This window comes from Brachycentrus maculatus, unplaced genomic scaffold (genome assembly GCF_059751285.1).
Source record: "Brachycentrus maculatus isolate JH-2025_06_01 unplaced genomic scaffold, ASM5975128v1 h1tg000133l, whole genome shotgun sequence".
Lineage (NCBI taxonomy): Eukaryota > Metazoa > Arthropoda > Insecta > Trichoptera > Brachycentridae > Brachycentrus > Brachycentrus maculatus.
Window position 1 is genome coordinate 291,023 of NW_028280886.1, and position 20,235 is coordinate 311,257.

Genomic DNA, 20,235 nt, shown 5'->3' on the forward strand with positions numbered 1-20,235 from the left:
CGGGAATAAATTTAAGATCACATGCTTTGAGCATTTTAGATCGAAAAAATATCGAAGTATTCCTAAGTATTGTATAAAAGATTACGAAAAAAAACATTCATCGTATTTCATAGCTAAATACATAACCCTAAATTATTTTTTTTAACTAAAGATATACTGCAATCAAATTATGTTACTAGGAATATCTACATTAGAGATTCAATAAAAATATGAAATTTAAAATTTCTTACCGATTGGACCCCACTGGCGGCGTCGCATAGGGTACCCCCAAAAATACTTCCACTGGCTTTAAAAACTTGTGATCATCCATTGGCAAAACGACACCCTGTAGTTTGCCATATCGTGTCTCGATAATTCTATTGCTGAGTCTAGATTTAGAATTACCACTTCCACTATACTGTCTCGCATTTAGAAACGCACTATTCAAGTTGTTGGCTCCGCCCGGAAACGTGAACGGGTTTCCACTATACTGCTGATTCGTTCCACCGTACTGTTGATTGGTTCCACCGTATTGGTGATTCGTTCCACCGTATTGGTGATTACTACTAGAATAGTGGTTGTTGTCATAGTCACTATTACCGGTGCCACCGTTGTGACCGAGATCGTACGAAGTATCGGGACTGTCGTAATGATTTTTCGGATCGTACTCGCCGTTGTCACCGGTCTGCGCACTCAGATGGGGTTCGTTCAACCCATCGTTGTGAGAAATGTTGTTGTTATTGGCTTGGGTGATTGGTGTTTGTTGATTCACAACTGAGGACACCGTGTTGCTCTCACTCCTCTCTTGCGATTTACAACCGACTGAGTTCAACATCACTAATGCGAAGACTGTTTTTAAATAAACCTTAAAGCGAGATGTCATTTTATGACGACATTTATACTGCGCCTCAGCTCTAACATTAATAGAAAACATTATAAAATTGATTGAACTCTTTTAAAGCACCTCATTGTTTTTTTTTCCTAATAAAACAATTTAATTCTAGAATTTTTTACAACAAAATCATTTCGTATCGTAAGTTTCAACAATTTCACTTTTAAACTAAGATATTTGTTTTAACTAAACATTTTTTATGAAATTATAACACATTGTTTGATAAATGAAATTTAAATTATTAAGAAGTAATTGAATTAGATTTATTTTTATCTTTCATATTGTGTGGAAGCTGAATTTTTCCTGAATGTCACGTCATCTGAAACAAATGAAAATAAAATCATTAAATTTCAAGTATATATTTTTTGAGGTAAAATATAAAAATCATTTAAAATAATCATAAAAAATCATTTGTAAAACGATATCACAAAATGATAACTTTGTCACTTTTTGGTAATATTAATATGTTTTTTATTAAAGTTCTAATTTATTTGGTAAATACTATGAAATATATCTTAAAATGTATTGTGACACGTGTTTCGATGCATTCGACATCATTATGAACGGTGTTTGAAAAATTTGTCGAATGCATCGAAACATGTGTCCCAATAGATTTTAAGATTATTGAAAAAAAACAAATTTTATAGATACATACATTTTTTTTCCAAATGTATTACGGCTCTTTAGGCATGGCCTGTGTTGAGCCGAAATACTTACATGTTAATACAATTGTTTTATTTTTTTTATATATTATTAGATTATATACATTACATACAATAGATACAATAAAAATTTAGAGTATAAAGGTTTTACAATAAAATAATTACACCTAGACTTTAATTAAATCACTTTTTACCTTGTCCATTAGATATATCTGTGAATGTATACCAAGTTTTTTTTTTTATTAAAAATGAATAGAATAATTCTATGTTGCCAATTCACATAAAATATAATAACACAGAACATCTGCCTACATCAGGATTTTAGCGTGGATACATGTAATGTATGCTCCAACGCTCTATTTACTGACCTACACTGGTTTTTAATGATTCATTCGCGCTGCCTTTACAGCAGTATTGTTTTTCTGCTAAATACATAACAATACCAGGAACAATTTTACAACAGTGGAATCGAACACGCTTAGCCAGTCTTGCAATCAAGCGTTTACCCGACTGTGCCATTACCCCAGTTTTTAAACCAAACCCCATTTCAGTGATTTGAGAGTCTGCATAATCTGTATTTTATTTTATCTGAGGATAATTGTGTGAAGATATTCAAACACATTTTTGATTTGGCATTTACTATGTAGAATAACATAATGATTTAGATATAAACATAAAAGTTTTATGATGAATACATTTATAATATTAATGTAAAATGAATCCTTGTATTTTCACCTGTTGATAAAAACTTATGTATTTCTTTAAAAAATGTCGTGTTAGCATAAATAATTTAAAAAAAAAAACTGTTTGTTTTTTTCCTATTTCTATGGTTGGTAAATTAATAACAAAGCACTTTTTTCCACAACTTTTTTTTTATTTGATATAATTTCTAGTTTTGTAAGTTACAAATGCTTCAATTTACAGGTATAAATATGAACAGTCTATATTTTTACGGATATTCTGAAATATATAGGATTTGATTAAAATACGAGTAAAAATAATAATTTTTAAAACGGTAAAAAGAATTTGTGAGGCGAACGTAGTTGGAAAAATGAGCAAAAGAAGACCGAGAAACATTTGTCATGATCAGGTACGTCAAAAACATAAAAGCGGTAAGGTTAAATGTTGAAATAATCGGCGGGTAAGTATGAGGAGATACATGAACGTGGAAGAGGCGAAGAATGTCTGCAAAGACAGAGTAGTGTGGCGTTATACCCTCTCTCCCTACCTCTGGGGGGAAGCGGCGTGATGGTTTGTTAGTAAGTTAGTTAAGAATAATTATTTTGTTGACGTAATCATTCAAACACAAATCAAACAAGGACAACTATTTTTCAGAGTTTTTGCATGTATTGAAAGGACCAATGTACTCATTCATGTGAGAATTCAAAACGTATTTTAATATCAGTAAAATATTTGAGAAAACTATAATTTTGGACATAAAATTTCTGTAAACATTCACCAGCAATATAAGAGAGCTTCGAGTGGTATTCTCAAAGTGGAGAAAACTTCAGATATCCTTTAAAACTACTATGGCCTCTTCAAAACACCATCTACTGAGATCCTTCTACGAAGCTTTTGGTTTCGTTTAGTTCTTAAACTTGAGAATAAAGCTTTTTCCTTTAAAGTTTCACACTCTGGTACAATACTGAAAAGTTAAAATTTCGGAATTCTCTTTATTTATTTTTTTAATCTCAGAAAATGTGCATATAATCACAAGATCGTTTGTAATTTATTGTATAATAAAGTTTTTACATGCATATTAAATTTTTCTAATATCTCATACGAAACGGTTTTCTATGATAATTATAAGATAATAAGAATAATAATAATTAGAAGAGTTTTACCTCATCCATTTTTCTTTTTAAAATTATATCTACACTACAATGTCTTATAAGACACTGTTAAACCAGCACTGGTTTCTTTTCACGTTGACAATACAATGATACAAAAGACAGAATAAATTTAAAGTTTTGTTAAATCATAGATAAGTATTTTTTTAGTGCAGACAACAGAGAAATAATGGACATCGATTGACTGTCCAACTTCTTAAATTATTTTTAAATACGTTAGCTTATAACGACATATATAAAATACATTATTCAATGTTTGTAATATAAACAATGATCGTCAGAAACTAATATTATTCAATAATGATTAATGTATTCAACGTTTTTTGATAAAACAAGTTTAAGTGCAAGAAATTATAAAAGAGTTAGAAAGAGGTGTTTCTTACCCTTTCAGATAACTTGAACCCAGTTCTAAATGAATAATCATAAATGAACAAGAATTTATCTGTTCTGCAAAGAAGACCTAAAATTTAATGTCTTCTAATTTGGCAAAGAAGCATATAATTTGCAGAATTTTGCATAGTAATTACACCATAATACCGACCTTTTGAGGACTTTAAAACTTTATGTCCTCAATAAATTCAACGTCCTTCAAAACGCTCGAACTTTTCATTTTCTTTTGTTCGAGAGTAGCGTCACTTAGTAGAATCATTTTCAAAAGAGATTACTAACAAAAGTTTTGATTTTATGATTGGTTGAAAGTCGAAAGTTGAAACAAACACAAGATATATTGAAGTTAATTTACTGAAAAATGAGCTGTAAGGGCGGAAGAAAGTTTAGAAATTTTGTGGACATAAAATTTTTACAGCTCACTTGTCTACTTTAGAACAAAGATAAACCTTCTATCAGATAAGCCATTTTATTTCAGGATAAATGGCCAGATAACTCTGTTTTTTACATGCATTTAATTTATACATACATACCACCCTTTTACCATATGTAATAATTTTCCATTTTATTTCATTAAAAAAATAGTATCCATTTGATTAGTCGATAAAACATTAACATATTGAATTACACTTATTTATAAAATCAGTTTTGACAAGTATTTGGATGCATATTACATGATTTCCAAAAACTGTGTATGTGAAATAATGCTTAATTTAGCCTTTTCTCATTTTTTACTTTTTAAGGACACCATTCTCAAATTTAATCTGAGTTTTACATATGGTATTTTATAGTAATATTTAGCGCAGAACTGATATACAATTTTTATTTTAAACACATATTGTTCATGAATATCAAAGTTTTTTTTTAAATAGGTATACAGATAAAACATAATTTATCACAAAAAAATAAGTAAGAAAACATTGTTGGTCTTAACTTGGGAACCATTTATAATTTCAGAAATACTATCCTTTTCTGAACAAATAATGGTATTTTTTTTTCGTAATTCTAATTTCTTTAAAAATTATAACATACCCATATTTCGGTGAAATAATATCAAATGTAAATTGACCAGTATGAAAATTATCCTTCTGCCTCACTTGGATAAAATGAAGACCTAAATAAATATTTAATGTACCTATATTTATATAGGTTCTGTTTAGGTACCCCGTGGAATTATCATAGTATAATGAAACATCAATGATTCTGAAGGAACGTGAGGGTGAAAATAAAATAAAAAATTAATAAATGGGATATTGTTGTTTTATATTTAAAGCTTCAAAAAAACTTTTATCTTATGCAACAGTTTTTAAATTGATGGAATTATTTATCTATACAGCTATAAGTATAAACATATTATAATATAAAAGTCTGGGCATTTACGGGGCTGACGACAGTCATAGGTTGGTTTAAGTGATCACTTTACACACGTATAACATTCACCAATTCTACTCATTATTGATAACCACACTACTCAAATTCTTGGAAGTTCTATATATATGAACCAATTTAGAAACCTTGTTCTTGAATCCCTAGAACTTCATTTGAGACATCTATTGGTGAGATGTAAAGAAGCTTTATTTTAAGCAGAAACTCTTGTATTAGTATGTGAGGTCTGAATTCTGGATTACAATCACACACATGAGAAACGCCAGAAAATACCATTTTAATTTTTATTATTTTGACACACTCAAAATGTTATAAATAAGTATAAGCGTTTGTTCGTTCAATACTTTAAATCACTTCTAGTTATTCATCGATTTGTTTTGAAATTTTGATTCAATGTGGAATCGGAATACGCGTGTATTTTTATAAATCTGCGACAGGTAAAAACACGCTTCTTTGCAATGGTAGAGCCATCTCTCTTACACAATACTTATCATTGCTTTTTTACATGGCATCGTTGTTGATTTTTTGATATTTTCGTTGCTTTACAAACATTGTGGAATTAAACAGATTAAAAATTAGTGCTTTCTTTTTTCTTTATTTTCCATTCAACTAGAATCAGCTACATCAACGCTTGACTGGGTATAACTAAGTATTGTTTATAAATACATAATTATTTGAAAATAGTCGTTTTATTAGGAATGAGCTAATATGAATTTTAAAGAATAAATTAAAATTAATCTAGACAAATATTCAATTTCTTCAAAAAGCAGTTATCATAAGCCTCTATGAAGCTTGCTTACTTATACTGGCGTTATTTGCTAATGCTAATTTGACACATTAGTATTCCTTTAATTCGAGCTAACCCGAAATTCCATCCTTTACTTAAAATTCCGCCTCGGGGGACATTAAGAAAATCCTTATCCCAAAATAATTGCCTCATCAATTATTAATAATAATTCTTAATATATTTCCTTAATCTCACTAACTACAATAATTAAAGGCCATTCCGGAGTTTTACCAGCGCGCCGGCTCTGGTCTGAGACCGCCGCCAGAACCGGCGAGAGGTTTTATGTTTAGGACCAATTTGGGAAAACAGAATACGGTAGGTAGGTACCACCAGCAGGTTTATCCCTAAGGCCTCGCAAATTCCTACACAGGCAAAATAATAATAAAATCTCTTTATCCCTTAAGTACTTAAATAAGGGAGTAATCACACCATACGGATTTTGAACACGATTGCTCATTTTGACAATGTAATTAATAGTATAACGCTAGACTATTAATCATGAAATAAATCCATACTACACGATTCATGAAACCTTTTAAGACCACTTTCTATTCTATTTTCGTGATTTATTTTCGTTCTTTTATTTATTTTTTTTTTTTTCTAAGAAGATAATTTCATTTTTAAAAATTTACGTTTTTGAAATGTGGTGTTGGAGGAGCATGCTCCGAATTCCATGGACAGACGCACCAACGTGTCCATTCACCAGAAACTACACTTGGATGGCTTGACTACGGCCAATGTCTGTACACGACGGATTTTTCAGTTCTTTTTACACTGCGCGTGGCAATGAGAAAAGCCTGGAACGACTGGTTGTGGTCGGTAGCCTGGAGGGGAAGAGAGGGAGAGGAAGATCTCCCACACGATGGCCAGACCAAGTTGACTCAGCAGCAGGCACCTCAGTGGTTGGAACTAACTGGATAAGGGTAACTGGATAAGGGTCATTGATTCCACAAGGGTCGGAACCCTCAGTACTGAGGAATAAGACGGAGAAGAAAAAATATTTATTTTGTATTTTGTGAAAATAATATGCATGAAATAAGTAAATCCTCCGCATTTCTTAGTATCCATGTCTGATCTTAATATCGGTATAATTTAGTCCAAGAATCAAGGGCTAACGTTCCAAGAGGCTTTAAATAATATCCAATGGGGTGAGATCATCGGGTCGAAGTAGGGTTAAGAAGTAATATAGTGAAACAAGCAGTTGTAATTTGTAACCTTTATCTTAATCTACCCTCGCAGAGTAAAAATATAATTCTGGCGTACGCTTTATATTTACATTTTAACAAAAATTATGAATTTAAAAAAAATATAAACGAGTATATCACTATATAACGATGAAAATCTAAAAACTTAAAATTTATTTCACATTTTCAATATTTTTCGCACATATTTGTGACGTCCAAAATTCAAATTTGTAGCTAACACAACTGGGTTGGAGTATCAAAAATATTTATGTTGATTACCAACGACTATCTCCGACTAGACTGCTCTATTTAATTTACTGAATTTCATTGATTCTTTTACTCTGCATAACTTCTGTATTATGTGACGCTCGTTGGTAAATTTACTTGTCTGTGAAGAATGCATTTCCATTTTTTCCTGAAGGAATGTTTAGATATGTTTTCACTTAATGATAAGGACATCTATGGTTCTAGAAATAGTGTTGACGATAATTTTTTATTTCGATTTTTTAAACGGTTTATATTTAAGTCTTCATCTCATATAAAAAGTGAACACCAAATTAACTAATAATCTGGTGTTTTAATAATAACAAAATTAATACCCTCTTAATCTTAACAAAATACTACTTCAAACAATGATTAAAGAAAACACTTGTTTTTATACCACTTGAGTTTTATTAGAGACTACAAGTTTTGGAAGCTAAACTTCCATCATTCAGTTCTGAATAATAACTGTTGAATAATAAAACAATTGTTTTCTTAAATCATTTTAACATGTCACAAAGTTAATGCTGAAACAATAAATAAAAACTACTTCGTACTACATAGAGTGAACGTTAAATGATAAGGAGAGTATACCACAAAGTATACGATGCTTTTAATGTACAAAATATAATATGTACAATAAATAATACGAAAGGCGAAACATAGTCATGTAACTTTTGATATCAGAAATTGCAATATTTCAGATGAAACTTTCTCAGCTACAAAAAACACTTAGGTCCATTTTGAACTATGTTGTATCCATAGTGTGTACATATATTATGTTTGATTACTCAGAAAACATCATAATCCACAAGTTATTACTGTAGTTAAAGCCCTGTTTGGCCGACCACTACCATCCGCTGCATCAGGGAATTAAAGCCCCTTCGTGCTACCCACAACACGTCAGCTGCATAGCATTATAACCTCTGAGAGCTTTAGTATACTCGTTACAAACATATGTGTATTATAATATGAGGGATGAAAATAGCCCTGACAACCCTACAGTAACATCTTTGGCGATAAGTCTGACTATGTTTATTTATCTGACCATCTATGTTATATGATTTTTTCAGATGATTACATTTCAATTTCGGAAAAAAATTATATTTTATTGGATATCAAAAAAAAAATAGCCTGAGTACCTAATTTGACACAGTCGTATTCTAAAACTAACGTCAATATTGCGCGTATTCACGATTGCATTCATGTTTAACCTTGTAACAAAAATACATACTTTAAAAAAAAAGAAAAAAACCTTAAGCCGGTCCCCATTTCCGGAATCCTATCGTCATCCAGTCATAATAATCCTTATTTTAAAATCTTTTTATATAGTTAATCAACTACACTCATCACCAACATGTCGACCCAAAAACAAACGATGCCGCTGTCATAAAATGTCACGAGTTTATAATATTTCATTACTGTTTTGAATGTAATCGCATTTACAATGAATAAAGAAAACACTTCGTTTTTTACCACTTGAGTTTTATTATAGACTACATGTTTCAGAAGTTAAACTTCCATCATTCAGGTCTGTATAATAACTTATACAGACCTGAATGATGGAAGTTTAACTGCTGAAACATGTAGTCTATAATAAAACTCAAGTGGTAAAAAACGAAGTTTTTTCTTTAATCATTGTAACATGTCTTACCACAAAGTTAATGCCGAAACAATAAATAAAATAATCGCATTTATATTGGTAAATTCAAGATAAACATCCCTTGACAATAAACTTTACATTTTTTTCTCCGCCTCAGTTGTTCAGTGTTTAGCATTTTTAACTAACGTGCTGGAGGTCTCGGGTTCAATTCCCAAGGGAGTCAAACTAAATTTAAGTAATGTTTTACTACAAAATTTATTTTATAACATTCTTAACCGATTCATAAACGTAGGATCGATCATCTAACCTTCATGTTACTAGCGATTAATGTCACACTGCGTCGCATCCGTTGTAGTCACATTGCACCATTTCGGTGCGAATAACGAGTTATAAGAAGAAATACCTTGAATTAAGTAGAGTTTATGTTATACTATATTAAAGGTGTCTCAACTTGAAATGAAACATCTATTGGTCTTTTTTACATATATATGAAAGAAAATAGAAGTCTCAGCCTCCCAGGGCTTACGACCTGGCATTTGGATGGCTTAGGCGTTTACTTTATTAAGCTAGCCAAATGGCAATTTGTACTCGTAAGCCTTGGGATTCTCAGACTTCCATCTTCTTTCATATAAAGAGTAATGATAAACGTTTCAGAACAAGTTGAGACACTTTAATTATTAACATCTTATCCTTAGGGTGAATAATCCAGTATCTGATAAAATAATTACTTTAATAGATATTATTTTTTACTTAAATAGAGTTTATCTATACTATTTAATGTAGTATAGATAAACTCTACTAAAATAATTAGTCCGCCTCCGTAGTGTAATGGTCAGTACGCTCGGCTACCGTTCTGGAGGTCCTGGGTTCGATTCCTAGGGGGGGTCAAATAAATATAAGTGATTTTTTCACAGCAATATTAATTCAATATTATCCTGGACTGGCACCTGAAGCGGAAGGCTGATCACCTTTCCTTCGTGTGTTAACGATTAAGATAACACTGTGTTTATATAATGCAGTGCCCTATGCATCATCTGGGTAAGGGTTTAATTTAATATTTAAAGTATTAAAATTAATATTCCTTACATCCTGTAAATATTCAGATTTTAATATTCCTTACATTCAATAGACTTTTTTTACAAATTCAACACTTGTAATAAGCTACTTAATGAGTTTTATTCCATTAAACATGACTTATTTCGAAAATTAACAGATGTTTTTATCTACAGATGAAAGTTAAAACCAACGATCAAAAAATATTTAGTAACTTTATACACCTTAATATTTTTTGCTCGTTAGTTTTCTGTAGATGAAAACAACTGTTGGTTTCCAAAACTAGTGGTGTTTAATGAAATAAAACTCATTAAGTGACTTGTTGAAAGTGTTTAATTTTAAAAAATCAACATGTCATTCCCATAGTTAATTCCGAATCAATAAATAATATTCTATGAAGTTGTTACTCTATATCAAGAAATTAATAATATCTTAATACATATTTTAAAATGTAATTAATGAGCATTAATTATATTGCCTATCAGAGCTTCCCAAATCAGCATTAACGTAGAATTCTCGCATTCAGCGGGGCTGCCTTCAATTTACCCTTTTCAAATTCGACAGGCTCTTGCTGACTTTCTGAACACAAAAAGTTTGTAAGCCGAGCTATCTGTAATTACCAGAAAGATCTTTGAATTTATGTGTTCCTGCTACTGGCAAGCGCTTTCCAATAAATAAAAATAAAAATGTCTTTCCAAAAACCTATCTCAAACTAAGAGCCCAAATTAACAAGGTCTCTCGGAATATTGTAAATTCTTGCAGTATTATTGAACGTTTTATTCTGAATTTACGTTACATATATTACTGCTAATCTATCGTTCTTTAAATTCCCGTGAAATGAATATATGGAAAAGGGCGTTGACAGCGGCTAAATTGGATACTTCATGGGAAAATTCCTTAACTTATATAAAAACCTAATTTTTTTCAACTTATTTTGATCTTCTTTTTGAAAGACTGCTTTTTAACTCGTTTATGATTCACCAAATGCATGGAACAGATTAAAACCATTTTCTGAAGCTTTTTCTTCATAATTCAAATTTACAAATGACAAAAAACAAGATATACGAGTTTATGAAAGGTGTCACCAATTTCAGAATGCCATGGAAAATTTTACCTTTATCGTAGAGAGGGAGTCAAAGAACACATGGTTCAATGTGATTTTGTCATCTTCACCCTGATGTAGGGTAAAAAGTGTTGGAATTGTTTTATCATAACTAACGTCTTAAAGTAATTATTACTTCTAAAAAAATTGAAAAATAATTATTATTTTTCTCTTTGTCCATATTCTCTTATGATGAATTTTTATTTTTACTTTATTGAGACGTGTATTATATAATTTATCCGCGAAAACATTTTTTGTTAACAACCATTAGTTAGGCGTTAGAAACTTGAACGCCTTCACTCATGTCATATGTCGAGAGATTTATTTTTTGATTGATGAAATCATACATTATTACGCACCATTACATTGCAGGCTTAAAAGAAATATCGCGGGTTGTAAAATATAATGTCTGGGGAGGATTTGGAAGGTTTCCCTTCTAGGGGTGGAAAGTGCAGTAAAAAAATCATGATTGCTTTTTCACACAGTAATACTCACTTCCATTTACAACGGGTCTCTTAAACAGGATATAAATCCGCCCTTTTAAACGACTGAAACGATTTCCTCACTGAAAAGGGTCCATATTTCAGGAAAAGTACGTAGGGGCAAAATTAACATTTAAATCATGATAAATTATTAATGAAAATGACGTAACTCGGCGCAATGAAATGAAGAAATAAATAAGACACGTACACATATTACTTTAAAATAGGGCAATAGATTATTTATTGAGTAATTAATTTTATAATAGATAATATGTTGTATGATCAATCTTAGAATGATGATTGAAGGTAAAGAATTGTATAGCTACATAAGGGCCGTTAGTCTATTAGATCTTCACATTCGTTTGAAAAAGCCATAATTAGTCGAGAAAATTGTCACAATATTAATTTTTTATGTGTTTTTGTCAATAAAATACAACTTAGTAGACTCAAAAAATCTGTGATTGATTTAAAAATTAATACATAAAATAAAAATCAAGGTTGAGATATACAAGGTTGAAATTAAGAGAGGTGTATTGATATGGGTTGGACATCTGAATGAAATGAGTGATGAAAGGATAGTTTAAAATATTTACGAGGCAAATGTAAATATGGTAATAAATGCAGAGGAAGACCGAGAAAAATTTGGCATGATCAAGTATTTTAAATTGTTGAAAGTGGTCAGGTCCAGAGTCGGAATAATCGGCGTATATGTATGAAAAAAATTATGAATGTGGAAGAGGTGTAAGTTGTGTGTAAAGACATATTGGTGTATTGTCTATTTTCTCTGACTGCCTTTGCGATGATGCTGCATAATGCTTAGTTAGAAAATTAGTTATGAATTGATTTTCAAGCATTTATATATTTTTTTTAATTTTATCGTTTGTACATACGAGTATATTAGGCAATATTTGTGATCTCCCGGGAATTCGTAACTAAGAGCATTAAATGAGTACGATATCATAATTTCGAACTATGAAGGTGAATCTTATTAGTCCTTAGTGTCGAAATTCAAAATCCTTGTAATTTCATGTAACCTTACCATTAACATTAATTAATGTTAGTGGTACAATATTAACCGCTATTTCACATTTATGTTTTCAACAGAAGTATCTCCAAGGGCCGATTGATAAGTATTACAAAAGTCAAAATTTGTCACATTAAAAAAAAAATCTCGATAGAGAGAAAATATTAAAATAATATCCCGATTTGTCTATTCCAGGAAAGATTTTTTTTATATCATAAAAATTTAAATTTGTACTGATAAACCGGGTCGTCGACATGTAAAATTGGTACAAAAAAATATTATTGACTTTAAAAAAGCGTCATATATGTATAATGTTTGGTGTATATGACAAGTGTAAAGCAAAGTTTGTTTTTATAAGCCGTTGAGATATTTTTTTATTATTCAGAAACCAAAATGCACAAATAATGAATAAGTATATCAATAATTGCAAATCTATAGAATAATATGACTTCTGAAAAAAGGTAAAACAGTAATTGGTTTTAAAACGTAAGTATAACTTATAAACAATTATTGAATCTTACTTTTTTTAATAAATTAAATGTTAGAAAAGTGAGAAACAATAATTATAAAAAAAATAATGATGAAAACGACAGTGACTTGTAAAAGATAAAAAAATACTTAGTTTTAAAAATAGGTGAGAGTATTTGATATTTTTGTTTCATCTTTTCCGCAATAGGCTTTACATAAAAGGGTCGTGTTATCATTTCTCCCTTATTCAAATAGTTGATCAAGATGAATCCTAGGACAATCTAAAAAAAAAACTTTTATCATCCCTCCAAAGCCTAAAGCCATCTTAGTTTCTCTATCATTTGTTTGTCTGACCAATGTTTGACAGCTATATCCGTATGGAGCTATAATGGTTTTCTTCCTCATTGCAAGTCGATTTGGCATATTTTCGAGCGACGTTTATGTTTTCCTGCTGCAATTAAAACTAAAGGTTTAATTTAAGTTATTATTTTATTCATTGCATTAACTTTGTTGTAAGACATGTTACAATGATTAATGTTACTAAATTCAAATAATAATTTATTAAATAATATATTGTTTCAAAATTCTTCACCTTTGCTTTCCATTTTTCCTTTGTTTTCAAACTCCGCCCCTTGACTAACCCATTCCCCTTACTTTCCCCTCTCCTTATTTATAGAACAATTTTATATTTTAGTTATTATACAGATCTGAATGATGGAAGTTTAACTTCTGAAACATGTGGTCTATAATAAAACTCAAGTGGTAAAAAACAAGTGTTTTCTTTAATCATTAGTTATTATTGGAGAAAAATTATGTTTCTTTCTTATTTCATTTAATTTTAAAATATTTATTACAGTTAAATTTGGACCATACGACATATATTTCAAATATCCGTATAAATTATTGAATAAAATGAGTGTTTTATTATTTCAGTATTTTTTAGATTATTTATTCAAATAGTGCAATGTGTGTTAATATATGTAATCTGAAATTGTTTTTGTTTGAAATGTTAATTAATATCGTTGTGGAATAAATTCCAAGTTTTCAAAGTTACTTTACTACAATGTTTCACTAAAATAATGACAATGTCTTGGGACAAAAGTGTTTGTGATATGCATGTTATATATGTATGTATAAATTAAGCCTACTATCTCGTTGAATCCAACGTTAAATGTTATTTATGCCCTGAAGTAAGACGACCAACGTCCACTTTATAAAGTAGTTGTTTGTTGAAATGGACCAAAGTTTAACAACTATACACCACAACTCTACTACTGACTGAACCAAAAGTAAAGTGCTTTTAAGTAAATATAAAAGTTTCTAAGTAGTGTTAGAATCCACTGGAATAAAAATAAAGTTTACTTTCAAGGATTGCAATAATCTTTTGTTTTTTCGTTTTACTATATTTGAGGTGGCATTTTTTTTCATCGAATATTTGGATGATTGCCAAAGAATCAAATGAAAAAGACCCATTAAAAAATAAAAGAACCATGAAAAAATGGATTTTTATAAAGAAATAAATTTTACATTTCATAAACTATTAGTATTAAAACGCAAGTGCGTAATTAAGAATAAGAATATGAGAAAAGTATTTGAAAAAAATATAAGAAACTTTCAGGCCAATTAATTTATTTTTTTTGAAAATCAATTGTTAATTGCATTTTCATCGCAAAACCATTTTCCACGTGAGTAGTAAAATAAAAAGTTTAAATAATTATTAAAGGATAAATATTTTGAATAATAAATCACAAAAGTTATTATTAAGCATGTTTAATGAGTCACTCGTATTAAAATACGCAAATGTATTTCTTTTTTATCACATACTATGTGACATTAAAAATTCTACCTAGATTGAGAAAAAAATAACTCAAATTTATCAAAATCATATGTGTCATTCAAGAAATATTTTCAGAGAAAACTTAATTAATGCATGTGAGATTGATGTATTGAATTTTTGGGGAAAAATTAAATTTCCTCCTCTTCAGTTCAATTCGGTTAATAATATTTTCAGTGTGAATGTGAGTATAAATCTAGAAAAAGATTGACATTATTGGAACACATTTTTAAAATTTGAGAAAGTTAATCCCTCATGTGTTTTCTTCATATCTGGATATTTTTCTCTGATAAAGAGGTCTGTCTCAAAGTCATGCATATATTTTTCTGGTAATTAACGGATTATTGCATCCCGAATAACCACTTTTGATTTCGCATGTATAATACAAAACACTTCCACGTTCTAGCTTTCTCTACAAACCGTACATACTTAGCAGTTTCTGTCTCCCAAAACTATTCCTTTACACCTCCCCAGGTGCATCGAGTCTAGAAAGCTCCTCGGTACATTATTAGGCACGGAAGTACTTTAATGTAACTTCGTTCTGGAACCGAAACGAACTGGAACATAGAAATGAAAGGAATATCTGGAAAATAGTACAATGCAATCTTTAGATTAAGACTGCAAAGTTCCGCAGAAAACGAAACATAACCTTATTTTTATGCTTATCTACCCTTAATAAGTTTATTTACAATAAAATCGAGGTAACGTTATTTGGTTCGTATATAATTTAGTATTGAACCATTCTTCCGTGAGAAATTGATTTATTTTATAATACATGTATGTTTTATTATTTCGATAAGATATACATTGACTATGTTCTTTTTTACGTTTAGGAAAAGAGTAATGCCTAAGAAGAAGAATTCATTAATTTATATAAAAGGTAATGTTCAATAAGCTGTATATGTATTTATTTGTATTTTTTTTCATTAAAATACTGTGGTTATGAAAGCAAGTAATTTCATTTCGATTATTAAAGCTCCTTTATACCAAAACTTAATTAAAAAACGTCAATAAACGTATTTTTCCAACACATTAATAAAATGTTCATCCATTGCAAAAAAATATGTTTTATGACCATCGAGAATGATAATTGCGTTTTATTCGATCAAAACAGTGGTCTTTTGTGAGCAACTTACTCAATTTAAATATGATTTCAAATAATTGAGTTTCAATTTTCACATATAACATTTTTACTATCCACCGTTGACCATTGGGTATTAATCAAATTAAATTAATTAAAATTCACATTTTACCATAACTTACAATAAAAAACTAGCATCACGTTTTTGTCTTATATTACTTTTATAATATCATTGACTGGTTTCAAAGAAAACCTTTTCTTACTTAAGAAAAATTTATGCTAAGATATTTTAAAAATGATAAAAATTAGAAATCACAAAATTCGCGGTTAAAACATTCATTTAACCATATTTATCCGTGTTAAAAAATTGTGGTGAAATTAACAAATTTTTTTAAAGTTTACTGAAAAAAAAACGTTTTTACAACAATTTGCATTGGTCCTTAATATTGTTGGTAATTACAAAATTGGTTTTTTTATCTGATTAAATGTATATAATCCATCCACTTTTTTAAGGACAATGTAATGTTTATGGTTGCATTCTGGATATAACGAACTAGTTTATACGAGTATTCCTGTCACAGAACGCTTTTTAAATCAGAACAGAATCTTTTGGAAAACCTTCGATCACTTTCAGCCCGAGGAAATTGGGTTTCAGCGCAATGTGTCGGCTGACTTCCATGAAAATTATCGTGCGGGCGTGTTGGGCTGTTCATCCCTTAAATCTAAGGTCATTTAATAATCCCTCCTAAGATACGCACCCCTAAATGGGACACCAAGGCTTAGATCGCCTTATTTACTAAACAAACTTTAATCAAGTTCCGGGTAATGATGCCATAGAACTAAAACTTTAATTCAAATGGCTATCATAGTCTAAATTGAGATTTTAACGTATTTCTTTAAAATATTTTTAAGGAATGTTTAGTTAAACTTTTTGTACCATAATGATATACAGACCATAAATCAATATATCCAGAGAGATTTTCGTCACAATATAAGAAGAATCTTGGTTTTCAAAACCTTTTCGTTGATGTTTGTAAAAATTTATTTATTATTTTTTTTAATTATGAACATGTCGGATATTTTATTAATTATTTCGGCATTTACTTTGTGATAAGACATGCTGAAATTATTAAAGAAAACAATTGTTGTTATTAACCACTTTAGTTTATTTTTCGACTTGTTTCCGAAACTAAGCTTCCATCTTCAGGTCTAAATGTCTTTTATTATTAGTTTACATTCAGATCAGAAGATGAAAGCTTAGCTTCTAAAACAAGTCGTCAAATAAAACTCAAGAGGTAAAAAAAAACAAGTATTATCTTTATTAATTTCAATCATGAAGGATTATTATCTTCGTTGAAGAAAATTAATTGAATGTGACTTGTCTCAACAGTAACTGAAAATTATTTTCACAATTAATTAGAAATAATGAGTCGAGATATTGAGTTCTTGCGTAAAGGGGGATATTTGAAGCAAAATACATATAAGGGATGTAATATAATGGAATTATTGTTCGTCTATCATAATTCCAGGAGGCTGTAGGAAATTCGCCCTTATTGTGACCTTGCCGTAACTCATTTGGTTTGCGATCATAACTTTCGCTCTCCTTTGTTTCAACTTTTCCTAATAAGATGAAGTATGGCCTCAATTAATTTATTAGCGACGTAATGACAAAGTTTAACAAAGTGTTTTCCTCACAATAATGTTATTACCAAAGAAAATGTAACAGCCGATTCGATGCGATGTGAAATTGCGTTGAGAATATTTTAAACATTCTCTTTGAAGAGTTCTCCGACAATCTTTGTTCTCGCTGAACGAAATTCTCAAATCTTCACCAAATAATAATTTATTGTTTGAGAGCGCTCTAAATTTTTAATTGAAGCTTTTTGATATATTTTTGTATGACTTTGTAATGTCATTGAAAACATGATTTTGATATTTTTAAAGAAAAAAACAGAATAGTTTCGTTTTTTTTAACCTTGTTGGTAGATAGGACAATAAAGATACAGAAGGTAGGTGTGAAAAATACAACACAAGCATTCATACTAAATTCAAAATATAAATATTTGTTTAATTAACTTGGTAATTAGCGGGAATCGAATCCATGACGCCAGATTTACAGTTAAGCTTCTACTCAGCCCAACGGCGCCTGTCTATTTTTTTTAATGTAGGTACAATTATTTCATTAATTGATTTGGCAGTAACTTTGTCATTTAATTTTTTACGATTTTTTATTTGATTAGAGACAAATACTTTATAAAACTATCCATGGCCACCAATATACATATATAGTACTCCCGAAAACCCAGAAAATATATATTTGGGTTTTAAACAATCAATAAACGTTACACAATTTTGTCAGTTTGTGGTCCCGTGGTTAGTGTCGCAGTCTCTTGAGTTGCAATTTCTGGGTTCGAACCAATTCTACCACAACTTGATTCCTATTTCGAATAATAAACTGGTTATGCTCACATAAATAGTTTGAAATTGAAATATTGTTGTAAAAAAATAATATACAATAATTTCTCTTTAATTTAAAATATATTTAAGTATAAATAAAAAATATTGCGTGACCAACAGTAAAATTTATGACAGATCATAATATTTATAATTGCCTAGACTTCCATAATATTTTTGATTTAAGTTCTACTTAGTCTACTGTGTTAATCTACTACTACACGTGTTTCGATGCATTCTGCATCATTTTCAAATAAAACTCTTATTAAAAATGGATAGATTTTACCACAAAGTGACTTCTGAATCAATGAATAAATTTCCATATTATTATGATTTGGAAAGTAAAACATTAACATTAAATTTTATTTTACACATATTTTTATTCATATGGGTTTTTATATTAAATTCCATCAATTTTATTTCGACGCACATTTTTTTGTATTAAAAAAGGTGCTCATAGACAAAGTTTCACGTTTCACAGTGAGTGTGAACAATTGTATCTGTTTTTGAAAAAATAACCCTCAATTCGTCACAAAATTGACAAAATTCTGTGCACACACTAATAAAAACCCGAATAGCTTCACCTTTACCAGAAAGTAACCAAAAATACTGAAAAACATGCGCATTATAACCAGAATTTCGGTACCGCTCGAAAATTCGCGTGGAAAACATGGCATTTTGCTAGTGAAAACTACTGACTGAAATTATTTATATTCACTTTAATCAAACAACAGAACAAATAATCCTTACTACATATAAAAACCCTTATCCGCACCTCAATGGTCCATAGGGCACTGCATCATATAAACGCAAGATTGCTAACACATGAAGGAAAGGTGATCAGCCCTTCGCTTTAGATACCAGTCCAGGGAAATATTAAATTAATATTTGAGTAAAAAAAAATATTTATTTGACCCCCCCCTAGGAATCGAACCCGGGACCTCCAGAAAGGTAGCCGAGCGTGCTGACCATGAAGGTGGACAAAATTTTGATACGTAAAAATTTTGATTTCAACTATCTGGGTAAGACTTTTGCATTAAAAATCAAATTTTTAAACATTTGCTTGTATGTGAAATAATAATTAAAATGAACCTTATAATATTTTTTTTTCCTTACCTACTTATTCAAAATAAAGTCTTCATTAAAAGTTGATTTTTGTAGTAGTCAGTATAAACAGGACACCCCAAAAGCCTACACATTATGTTACAAATATTTTGTTGAAGTAATCCTTGAATATATTGAATAATGATTCATTTTTGACGTTTAAATATTTTTCGACATTCAGAACGCAGTAAGTAACAAAGCCCTTGAAAATCATTAGGCCTGTGATCCATCAATCCACGTCTCCTTTCTTCCTGGTTCTTATTCTGAGGAATCTTAAACTAAGAAGCTAAATACCTCCTGAACATTTTAACGTTGAACGAGCTTTCATTCTGGTAATCAAACGGAAGCAGTCCATATATTCGAGAACATTTTTAACGTATGTTAACCGAAAAAGTAAATTTAACTTAACCAATTTTTTTAATTTAACTTATTTAACCCTTACACAAAAGAAAATGTTATCTTATTTACCGGGGGGACTCTCATTATTTGAACAAATACATGCTATGAGGATATGAAAATGTATAATAATATTGTCACATTATCACATAATATTATTTTTTGACATCTCATCAAAGATGAAGAAGAATATGGAAGAAGTCTGGGCATTTACGGGGCTGACGACCGTCATAGGCTGGTTTAAAT

The 20,235-nt window shown here is 29.9% G+C and overlaps 1 protein-coding gene across 1 annotated transcript in view; it reads right to left on the bottom strand.

Moving 5' to 3' along the window:
• Positions 1 to 20,235, bottom strand: part of LOC148309295 (neuroligin-4, Y-linked-like) — a 367,943-nt gene that overhangs the window by 290,918 nt on the left and 56,790 nt on the right. Inside the window, exon 2 of the mRNA XM_088260356.1 lies at positions 231 to 1,190. Coding sequence (XP_088116482.1) covers positions 231 to 913 — 683 coding nt within the window. The 5' untranslated portion in view covers positions 914 to 1,190. The remainder of the gene's footprint in view (positions 1 to 230; positions 1,191 to 20,235) is intronic.